The sequence below is a fragment of the Zeugodacus cucurbitae genome, chromosome 4, assembly GCF_028554725.1.
Source record: "Zeugodacus cucurbitae isolate PBARC_wt_2022May chromosome 4, idZeuCucr1.2, whole genome shotgun sequence".
NCBI classification, from domain to species: Eukaryota; Metazoa; Arthropoda; class Insecta; order Diptera; family Tephritidae; genus Zeugodacus; species Zeugodacus cucurbitae.
In genome coordinates, this window is record NC_071669.1 from 45,139,212 (window position 1) to 45,151,787 (window position 12,576).

At 36.1% G+C, this 12,576-nt stretch overlaps 1 protein-coding gene across 1 annotated transcript; it reads right to left on the minus strand.

Annotated features, from left to right (window-relative positions):
- Nucleotides 1–9,241: 9,241 nt before the first annotated feature.
- On the minus strand, nt 9,242–12,484 carry LOC105221084 (pupal cuticle protein Edg-78E). The gene is made up of 2 exons (XM_011197748.3): nt 12,335–12,484; nt 9,242–10,121 (listed from the first exon to the last, which is right to left on the minus strand). The coding sequence occupies exons 1-2, from the start codon at nt 12,344–12,346 to the stop codon at nt 9,783–9,785; spliced, it is 351 nt and encodes a 116-aa protein (XP_011196050.1). The 5' UTR covers nt 12,347–12,484; the 3' UTR covers nt 9,242–9,782.
- Between the last annotated feature and the right edge of the window lie 92 nt (nt 12,485–12,576).

Here is a 12,576-nt window from a genome sequence, read left to right on the forward strand (position 1 = left end):
CAAGTACTGTCGAAATATTTTTATACTCTCGCAACATGTTGTACAGCTTTCGTAGATGGGAAGCGAAGTCGGACCACTGCCACGTCCACAAAATAGCGATAACCGAAAACCAACAAAGTGCCACAAATAAGCGATAAATAAAGTTATGAAAGTAAAATTTGGTAAAAAGGATCGCACTAAGAATGGACATATATGGATGTAATTTTTTTAGGAAAGTAGTGACCATGCCCCCTACAAAGTTTATTGTACATATCTCGTAAACAACTAAGGTTATATTAACAAAATTCTCTAGAGTCGATTCCTTCAGGCACTTCCTTATACAGTCTAAAAATGGCCTCCCTTTTGGGTCAAACACCACATCTCAGAAACTACTCGACCAATTTCAAAGAAATTTGGTTCGTAACATTTTATTGACATCCCAATAGCACAGTTTGAAAATGAGTGACATCGGTTTACAACCACGTCTACATCCCACATCCCAAAATTGTGAAGTCCAATTGATTCGTTCACTTAGCAATATATAAATTAAGAACCAAATTTTGCACAACTATTGAGTTTCTAGTGTGATGAGTAATCCCATCTTAAAATCAAAGAAATCGGACTATTACATTTCAACGCCCAGATACCAAACATGTTAACCTCAGGGCTTAAGGCAAATTTTTTATCGGAAAATCACAGCTATTCAAAGAAATACAGAGAATGTGTTTTCCTTTTAATAGTGCTCCTCTGTGCTAAAATTGGGCAAAATCGGGTTAATACTTTCTGCAACCCCCATATAACTAATATACGGATTGTCAAACTTACGGTCTAGGAATTACGACAGCCTACATATACTATAAATAGTTATTCTCAATATTCTAGTGGACTTTATGACGAATATATGGGTCCAATTATGTGTTATTTTAATAATAAGAAATAAATCAATTGTGAGGGTGTAAAATATTCGGTTAGTTCACTTAGCCGTCCTGTCCGCCGCAAAACCATATTTTTTGAGATGTCAAGGGGAATAAGGTACCAACGGCTGAGTTTTCAGAATTTTGATATGCTGAATTGTTTAAATGGAATACATATATGTTTGTATATATTTAAAATAACGCTAATCGACCAAATGTTATACCAATTCACATGCAAAATATACTATATTATTCTTGCTGTTAATTTTAATTTTTCCGTAGTTACTTCCAGACAGTAACAGTGCTTTTAGTTGATTTGAATTTAATTTTGATCCTTACCAAATTTGGGGAACATAAAATCTATTAGAGTTCCTTGAAACGTCATTACTTCACCATAAAATGACTGGCGGCGTCAAAACCATAATTTACAAACAAAACGGAACAATCGATGGAAAGTGATATCGGTAGATTTTGGGTCGTTATGATTATATAAGCTCGAAATATTAAGGTTGGTAGTTCTTATGGACTTAATGGACTTTGGAAACTGGATAATGTTTACTACAATTACTCACGCTTCATTATGCATGCGATTTTCGGGAGAGATGTTCAGTTAGGTGGTGGTGGTGAATTGTCAAAATTTACTTCATGCATTGTTGGGTTGTCTTTCTTTTAATAAAAAAGCGAGCTAGTTATATAATATCGGGAACAACTTAGTTGAGTTAATGACATTAGAGAGAACGTTAAATTAACTTCAGAAATATCTTCAAATATAACTCCTTTCGAAAAATCTTTAAAAATATTTTTGCCTTCCATTATAGATTTACAATATTCCACGTTTTATGACGTGGTTCAGCAATAAACTACCGCGATATTGATCACGTAAAGTAAGAAGTTAAAGAACCGGTCTAAACGGGTGTTGTGGAAATATATCGCAAACATTTATTGCAAAAAAAAAGAGAAAAAACAAAAACAAATCTTCTTCTTTAAAGTCAAGGTTGCCGTGAATGTATCAATTACTTATGTATTCAAACAAGTGTAACTAATGGATTAATAGAGAAAATAGTCTTCGAATGACTGAAAGAATGTGGTTTTCCGTTTTGTTCGATGAACTCATCAATTATTGAACAATAGACACAGCGTTCACTCGAGATGAACCAATACATATGTCTGTACATATGTACATAATGTATGAATATCGATTTAAATTAATTACATTTACCGCTAAACTGGACTTTTGAAAGTCAGCAGCGCACCCTAGTCCCAGCCGTGATTAAAGCGCTCATCGGTATCGATCATAACCGAAACTCGGCTGGTTAATTAAAGCTGTCATTAATTATAAACAATAGTGTGCGCCAACGGTTAATTTTTTACGCTGTTAATTAAATATTTATATACATACACACGTATGCACATATTACCTTATTTGAATATGACAAATGTGGAAAAGAATAAACAGCCGGTTTTTTATTAGCTCTAAAGCGCTAATCAACAACAAATGCCGGTTAACATTGATTTCCATACACAAGTCGCAGCCTCCGCAGAAACGACCGGAAATGCATTTTATATTCATTATTTGTAGTTGATTACCATTATGATTAGTATGGATGATCTGGCACTCACGATCACTTTGACCCATGCGCGCACTAAGAGGTGGTCCAAGAATATGCTTTGCAAAGATACGGTATTCTTGTGAAGAAAAAAAATACTAATATATTTATTTTTAAATTTAAGTGATATATAAATAAGTATGGAAGCTCTGGATGTGAATGGAACCGATGACAGTCTATTCCTAATGTCAGATCTCCGGTCATATTACATAACACAGTTTTATAATTTTAATTTGTGCGGTTCCACTAATTCGTAATACTAGCGTTCAATTCTAGCACGATAGAATGAAGAAGAACATGTCTCACATAGCCGATCTCGCAACGACAAAATTAGTCCCATCCACCGTGTTCTTTATATTTGGCCGCCATTAGGTTTCTTTTGGTTTCCAGAATTAAATAAGTTGCTCGACAGGCAACTGAGTTAATGAGAAGGTTCCCTCCGTCATGGAGTCCATTTGTTGTGTCCTCTAGAAATGATAAAGACGTTTAATCATTTTCTGTTTTCATCTTCGATGTTTCAGAAAAATATGTAAGGAATATTTCTTTGTTGCTCTTTTCCTTAGATTTGTAACAACTTTTTAATTTCTGTTGGTTTAAATAGAAACATCCAACCCTCTTTTCTGTAGTGTGATGTTCAATTACACACAGTTATTTGAAGGATCTGAGGTGCCAATGGTGAATAAAAAGGTCTGGTGGTAAATGAAGACAAGACGAAATAATTCCTGTCATCAAACAAACAATCAGCGCTTTCGCGACTTGGCTTCCACGTCACTGTTGACAGTCATAACTTTGAAGTTGTGGATAATTTATTCTATCTTTGAATCAACATCAAGAATCAAACGCAGAATCACTCTTTCCAACTTTGTCTTTGGACTGAGTAGTCAATTGAAAATAAAGTCCTCTCTCAACGAACAAAAAACAAACTCTACAAATCTCTCATCATTCCCGTCCTGCTTTTTGGTGCTGATGCGTGGACGATGCCAACATACGATGAGACGGCACTAAGAGTTCTTTAGATAAAGGTTTTGCGGAAGATTTATGATCCCTTAATCATTGCAACGGCGAATACCGCAGACGATAGAGCTATGCGCTGTACGAGTTATTCGACGACATAGACATAGTCCAGCGAATAAAAAGACAGCGGCTACGCTGGCTAGGTCATATTGTTCGAATGGATGAACGTGCTCCAGCTCTGAAAGTATTCGATGCAGTATCCGCTGGTGGAAGCAGAGATAGAGGAAGACCTCAAGTCCGTTGGAAAGACCAGATGTAGAAGGATCTGGGTGCAATTGGTATCTCTAATTGGCGCCAAACAGCGAAAAGGCAAAACAAATGGGGCTCTGTTGTTAACTCGGCTATAATCGCGTAAGCGGTGTCTAGGCCAGTAAAGAAGAGGAAGTAAACACGAAGAAAATGTAATATTGGGAATAACATAGCATAATGATGGCCTGTTTTTGTCATAAGCCTGAAATGGAGTCACCATTGCACTTCAAAGTGACGAAGGGAACTGCATATCCGACGATTTTTACTGGACTAACGATAGTCACCTAACGTCTGTCATCTGAGTTTGTATTCAAATTGTTTCTTAAGTAAAAATCATGGGAACAACTTTTTGACTCATAAACAAATAGCTGTCGCTTTGCACGGTCATCAAAGGAATTTTTAATTTACGCGTGAAGTTATAACCATAATCAGTCTGGGACAAATCAATTCATTGAACTTAGCTATGAATAAAATAATAAAATTAATTCAAAAAATTTGGGAGAGAAGTGTAGGGCAATCAAAGTTGTTGATCATGATTATGAATATTGCAAAATCTTAAATAATATATGTTTATACATATATTAGTCACCCAACTGTTTAATTTCATGGAAGACCTTTTTTCGAAGTCTTTTAGCGACTATTTGCTTACATTATCTCTCTTTATTTATTGCATTTTTATGCGTCAAATGATAAATAAATAAACAGTGATAAAAATAAAAGTAAAAAGCAATCGAATTTGTAAATATCTCAATGGCGATATGCCATTTAACTTGTTAATAAGCCGCCGCTGAAGCTGGTGCTGATGCTGGGACTGGAGCTGGAGCTGGAGCTGGCGTGACGGCGCGACTGATGCGCTTCATTGTAAATATGCATGTGTATGAATGTGTAAATATGTTTGTCTGCATAATTGGCTAAAAATAAGAGAGCTATTAAAAACCAGATTACCGAAAAATAAAGAAGCTTAAATTTAGCCACAAACCAGCAGCAGCAGCAACACACACATACACCTGCTTACACACAACACTGACCTACATTCATATGCCAAAAAGTCAAGTGATGACTATATACATACATACATACATATAGAAGTATGTATGTAAGTAGATGCACGAGTTGGTGCAGGCAGAGTGTGCAATAAGTACGATGCCAGCAGCCGGTAGCTGGAAGCTGGATTGCCGCTGCGCGTTTAACAGCCACCAACAAAGGAGCTGCACTTGTGGTCGGCGCGAAAGCGAAAACCCATGCGAGATATGTTGCAGATTACGGTAATGACGATGATAGCACTGGAGACTGAATGGACCTTCATCAAGAATGTCAATGGGCAAGCTACTTGCTGTACCTGTGCTAAAAGACAAGTGGCATAAGCGGTTTTCAGCTTCATCCTTAAGCGTTATTGGTTCGCTGAAATATTAAAAAAAAAACAATAACAACAGCAACAATATATACATAAAAGCGCCGGTGTCTGAAAATTTCAACAATGTGCTTGCTGTAACCAGTTGCGGTGTCAGCTTCTTTACCTTCAATTTGCGTGCCGTTTTTTTTCTTCTATTTCTTTTTACTTTAATTTATATGCCATTTTAGTATGTGAACATGCATATTAATAAGTTTTATACATGTTGCGAGTTCTAGATAGTAGAATAGTTTTGTACACTTAATGTTGTTGAAACTAGATTCAAGTGTTGCTTGGCACTCTCAGGAAGCACTCTAAAGAGGCACTCTTGATACGGTATGAAAATAGGTGTAGTAAAATGTGAACCATATCCCATCGTCCACCTTCTATTAGGGTTATCTTCAAAATAACGGAAATTGCAATAACTATCTAACGGCAAACACCACAAGCATTAAGTTCAACTGTCAATCTGTATTATCGGCAAGCTTAAAATATATGTAAATTAAATATCTGATCCCAAAAATGTAAAAATCTCACTAAAATTGCTCGAAATCTATATTAATATTATAAAGAGGAAAGATTTGTATGTATGTTTGTAATGAATAAACTCAAAAACTGCTGTGCCGATTTCAAAAATTCTTTCAAAAATTCCATTGGAAAGCTACGTTCATCCTGAGTAACATAGATAGCCTATTTTTATTCGAATCTTAACTTTTTGGAAATAGTTCCCAAGTAAGGGTATTGAAAAGACTCCGTGACGGAGAGTCTTAATCTGAAACTGAAAATCGTTTGCAAGTCAATATCTTCGCATCACAATCCCGTGCGAAGCCGGAGCGGTCTGCTAGTCAACCATATATTTGTAATCCAGATCCTGATTTTGAGAGCCTACGTGTGTTTGGTGATTATATACCGAATATTTTGGGCATAGTTTCAAGATAGGAATAGAATCCATTCAGCACTTCGTCTATCTACCATATACTTAAAGTAATGATATCCGTACTTCCAGTTGAGATGATACTTTATCTTCGTTTTTTCGTCGATTGGTGATGCTAAGTCAATTGGTGATGCCCAGTGAAGCCAGATCCTTCTCCACCTGATCTTTCCAACAAAGTGTAGGTCTTCCCCTTCCTCTGCTTTCTCCAATGTGTACTGCACCGAACACTTTGAAAGGTGGAGCACTTTCGTCCATTCGGACAACATGACCTAGCCAGCGTAGCCGCTGTCTTTTTATTCGCTGAACTATGTCAATGTCGACGTATAACTCATACAGCTTATCGTACCAACGTCTGCGGTATTCGCCGTTGCTAATGTTAAAAGCATCATAAATCTTCCACAAAACTGTTGTCTCGAAAATTCCTAGTACTAGCTCATTGGATACCGACATTGTCCAAGCTTCTGCACCATAAGGGGGATGGAGCTATATTTAGAAGTTCATGTAAGTGAGGCAAGCTTCTGACTGTCATTCACCTATACCGTGGCTCAAGCAGCTAACGACTCTCGGTTTTAGACCAACTATCCTCTGGGTAGCCAACAAACATCCGTTTTGAGACGAGCTCTAGAGCCAATGAAATATCAATATGTAAGCTATCTTATTGAAATTCAGTGAACTTATTATCTTAAGCATAGTCTAATTCTGAAAGTGTCTAACACCCCATATGTTATGTAATATATTTATCTCGTTGTTCCCGTATTAAGCACTACCTTACTCGTTTGTTATTGCTTCTATAAATTTTTCTACAGCTATTGCAGCAATTACCCGCTTGAAGAACAACAAAGCAGCGGGGGCCGATAGATTACCGGCAGAACTATTCAAATACGGCGGCGAAGAACTGATAAGGTGCATGCATCAGCTTCTTTGCAGAATATGGTCGGAAGAAAGCATGCCTGACGATTGGAATCTCAGTGTGCTCTGCCCAATCCATAAAAAGGGAGATCCCACAATCTGCGCCAATTACCGTGGGATCAGCCTCCTAAATATCGCATACAAGGTTCTATCGAGCGTATTGTGTGAAAGACTAAAGCCCACCGTCAACAAACTGATTGGACCTTATCAGTGTGGCTTTAGACCTGGAAAATCGACAACTGACCAGATATTCACCATGCGCCAAATCTTGGAAAAGACCCGAGAAAAGAGGATCGACACACACCACCTTTTTGTCGATTTTAAAGCTGCTTTCGACAGCACGAAAAGGAGTTGCCTTTACGCCGCGATGTCTGAATTTGGTATCCCCGCAAAACTAATACGGCTGTGTAAATTGACGTTGAGCAACTCCAAAAGCTCCGTCATGATTGGGAAGGACCTCTCCGAGCCGTTCGATACCAAACGAGGTTTCAGACAAGGTGACTCACTATCGTGCGACTTCTTTAACCTGATGCTGGAAAAAATTATAAGAGCTGCAGAGCTAAACCGAGAAGGTACAATCTTCTACAAGAGTGTACAGCTCCTGGCGTACGCCGATGATATTGATATCATCGGAAGCAACAACCGCGCCGTTTGTTCTGCTTTTTCCCGCATGGATAAGGAGGCGAAGCGAATGGGTCTGGAGGTGAATGAGGACAAGACGAAATATCTCCTGTCATCAAACAAACAGTCGGCGCATTCGCGTCTTGGCTCCCACGTCACTGTTGACAGTCATAACTTCGAGGTCGTAGATAATTTCGTATACCTGGGAACCAGCATCAACAACACGAACAATGTCAGCCTCGAAATCCAGCGCAGAATAACTCTTGCCAACAGGTGCTACTTTGGACTGAGTAGGCAATTGAACAGTAAAGTCCTCTCTCGACGAACCAAAATAAAGCTCTACAAGTCGCTTATCATTCCCGTCCTGCTTTACGGTGCAGAAGCTTGGACGATGTCAACATCAGATGAGACGACACTAGGAGTTTTCGAGAGGAAAATTTTGCGCAAGATTTATGGTCCTCAGAACATTGGCAACGGCGAATACCGCAGACGATGGAACGATGAGCTGTACGAGTTATACGACGACATTGACATAGTTCAGCGAATAAAAAGACAGCGGCTACGCTGGCTAGGTCATGTTGTCCGAATGGACGAAAACACTCCAGCCCTGAAAGTGTTCGATGCAGTACCCGCCGGAGGAAGCCGAGGAAGGGGAAGGCCTCCACTCCGTTGGAGGGACCAGGTGGAGAGCGACCTGGTTACACTTGGGATCTCCAACTGGCGCCGAACTGCGAAGGAGAGAGACAGGTGGCGCACTATCGTCGATTCGGCTATAACCGGCTAAACGGTTGCAACGCCAATCACATACATATTGCATAATCTAGATATTAGATCGGATTGCGTCTTTAGCATCATCAGCATATTTTTATATCTACGAACGCACAAACATAAGTATTGCATATATACATATGTATGTACATGTGAACATCTGTCGCATGGGAACACAACGCTGTTGGCGCATAAAAATTCTTTAATATTTAACTTCTTTTTTCGTCTTCTTTTTTCAATTTATTCAATTTGTTTTCTCTGATTTCAACGCTAACGATTCACATAAAATGCGTGATTTTCAATTTTTAGCCCGCAATTTGTTGTTCCAAACACTTTTTTATGAGTTTGCACAACTCGCATGAATATCATTTGCATAGTAATCGTATTGTATGTGTGTATGTCGTATTGTATGTGTAGATGTTTCACAATTTTAACACTGTTATGAGTTCAGCGCTTTTGTCGCCATTGTGTGATTTTCACTTACCGTTAATAAAATAAGTGGTTCTATTGGCCCATTCACCTGTTCTCAGCTCATCGCGTTGGCTTGACGGAAAGTTCATTCGTGTTCACAAGCGCATACCGCACCACATACGCTTCCCAGCCACAATACAAACTTGATATGCTCCTATGTAGTTATGTATATATATATATATAGATATATACTTAAGTATATATATATATTATACTTATATAAATATTCATTTGAAAGAAGTACACATTGAGTTTAATTTTTTTATATTTCCATTTTCTGTGAGGAAAACTTTGTTGCAAATTTATTCTAGATATGATTTCGTTAATACAATAGATATATATATTTATTTATGTATGCATATGTATGTACGTATGTCTTAATGTATTTATGTATGTGTGTGTGTGTGTGTGCGTTTATATATGTATATGTTGGTATGTGAAACTCGCTTAAATTAAACACGTTTTAGCGCTTCGTCAATGTCTCTTTGCTATTCAATTAATAGTACATATATGAATATTGAAATTTACTGTTATGAAATAATGGCTCTTCATCTACACACACATACAAACAGTAGTGTATGGGCGCATTTACAGAACCACACTAGATAGATGGAGTATGCAAAAAGGTAGCGTGGCAACGTTGCAACTTGGAACATGCTTTCAAATGCTGCACTTTCGAAAACTAGATTGACTAGGTAACTATTATTTAGATTTATTAAATAATTCAGCATTGCAATTTAGCTTCCAACATGGCCGTATCTACATACTAATCTAATCTTCACTTCACTTTACAACAACACTGCATTTGATTAATTGCAGTTTGCACATTTCGTGTAGTGTGTTTATAGCGCTACTCGCTCGCTCCCTCTCTTTCTCACTATCTGCATGCCTCTCTCTCTTTCTCACACTAACTTCCGTTTGCCGGCTTATACGGCAGCAGGATGCGCTGCAATGTATTCCAAAGCGCGCACGATAGCTTCTGGGATTGGTGGTGGTGTGGGCAAATGAGCGCCGCTAGGTTGGAAACCGTTCTCGTCGGCTGTGTAGCTAACGGAGATTTTCTCACCTTCCGGCGACACATACTCATATTGACCAGCTACACCCACGGCATTGCCGGCTTCTTGTTGTTGTATGCCATTGCTGGTTTCGAAGGCGTATGCGAAGTTACCTTCCGGATCGGCGACGTCGTTCTTGTAGCTCAGCACTTGTGCATCTTTATCGATGTTGTCGGCGCAGGCGTAGGCAACGAGGGCGGTAAGGAGCAGCTGCAAGCAGAAGGTAATGTAAATGTGAGTAAAATTAAGAAAATTTTAATTCCAGAGCATTTGAATAGTTTTACACTTTTTGGTCAAACAATCAGTAGCTGTAGATAAGATATGTGAGAATTACTAAATCGAAGATCTCCAAAAACGTAATTGAAGGAGATATTTTTTCTTACAAGAACAAAAAAAAAAAATAATAAAGCAATATTTCTTTCGAGACTTATAAATTTCTTACTTCAGTCTCTTGAAAAAAATAGCACTTATTTTTGTGTGAAGAGAGTTTAATAGCTAGCGTGAGATAACTCAAATTGGGTAACAAAAGCTATTTCTTTCAACCAATAAATCTTTCTTCTGACTTTAATAGAATTGAATGACAATCTTTGATTTGTATGATGATTTCTCTTTCGCCTGTTGCAAAATCAGAGATCGCAAAAGAGAAAGTAATTTCAAAAGTGATTCTTATATACAATTATGGTAAATTAATTTGGAAAATATGTTAAATCAAGGTAATCGAATACTTAGCAAAGGGAATCCAGTGCGACATTAAGTACAGTCTCACTCACTAATTTGGGGGTTTGCAGTCTATTACTCTCAAGTCATTTTAATATACAATTGTGGTCAATTATGGTCAATTCATTTGGAAAATATGTTCAGTCAAAGTAATTGAATACTAAGCTAAGTAAAAAAAGATTATCCAGAGTGATAATAAGTACAATCTCTCTGACTTATTTGGGGTTTTGTAGTATTTTATTCTAAAAAAAAGTTTGTGAATAGAATATTTGTAATATTTTTTTTGAATCTGATCCACATTTCAAAGCATTTTTTCTATCTCCATTGCTATTAACGTACTTTAAAAAATATAGAAAATATTATAGATACCATTTGTTTTGATTTTTCTAGCTTTAAACTGAAAGTTCTCTGTATAAAATATCTGATATTAAGCAAACGTACTGTAGCCGAAACTGTATCCGAATCAAAGTTGATTTTAAAGGATTCATATCATATATCCTCAATTCATAGTGACTTTAGGAAATACTATATATATATTGACCATTTTCCTTCTACAAATACTTTCAAATCCAACAATTAAATAGAGATGACCGGAAATCAATCGAACTATCACATTCTTAATTATTATTTCATTAACAATAGAAATCGAGTTATTTACTGCTTTAAATCCGACTTTACTAATTTATATAGTTCCAATTGCGGATACAACTTTCGAAATTTATAACAAACTTGTTTTTTACACTGAGAAAAATTTGTAAAATCTTTTCGAAGTGATATTACGTTCTTTCTGTTCTTCATAAACAATAAATTAACAGTTGATTCTATACTTTTTGTTGATTTTGTAATATCTTTTGAACGTTTTGAGATTTATATTATAGCCTGACAAAAAAATGTATTTAATTGGTTTTTAAGAAATTTAAGAAAATGATTTATTTTGATGACTTATTTAAAATTAACTGAAAATCGAGTCTAGGTTAGTAATATTTTGTATGTATTTTTTCATGTCAATTTTAAGCTACTTTTTCTCAGTGTAGTATCCGGCACGTGTATTGTCCACTGAATAACTCAAAACACTATTAAAAATTGCTGTTAAAACTTCTAATTTGAATTTGAGTGCTGGAAACTTTTGCAATAAATTATAATAATGATGTTTAGAACAAATATTTTTTTTAATTCTTTAAGAATGGAAAAGTGATTGTTGTTGAATAATTCATTAAATTTTTAATTTTATATAATTTTTTGTAAGGATTTAAGATTTAGAACATGTTACTTTTGAATTTAAAAAAATTATAGTTTTATATATTAAAAACTATTTTTAAAATTAAAAAAATGTGCTGGAATCATAAAATATCAAAAGTTTTAAAAAATTTTATTTTAAAAATATTTTAAACAATTATCAACTTAATATTAAATTTTAATAAATAACTTTGATAATATTATTAATGTTATTGAATGGGTTTTATTTTTTTTATAATATTTTTTTTTTTATATTATATAATTTTTTTTCTGAATATTTTTTTCACAAAACAATTTCAATTTAACACCACAGTAGAAACAGGATAATTTTTACAACACTCCCAATTGACTTTTCACTCAATTCATCAACTACAAACACTTGCACTGGCATTAAATCACTTTATTTTTTTTTTCAAAAATCCTCCAAGTTAATTCAAATTCTTTTCTAATGAAACCAAATGTGTACTCACAATCTTGAACATGTTGATGTATTGTAAAGCGTTTGCTAACTGGTGACGGATTCACTGCAGTCAATGCTTTTTATATGAAACTAGCTAAACAAGCTAATGTCTTAGCCCCAATCTGTTTGGCGAAGAGCATGGCCCAACTTAAGCAAAGCGCCAAAGTACTAACAACAATCAACAACAACAACAACACACTCAGGTTATCTATGTACATAGCTTCCTCACTAGCTGGCGATTGGCAAAAGCAC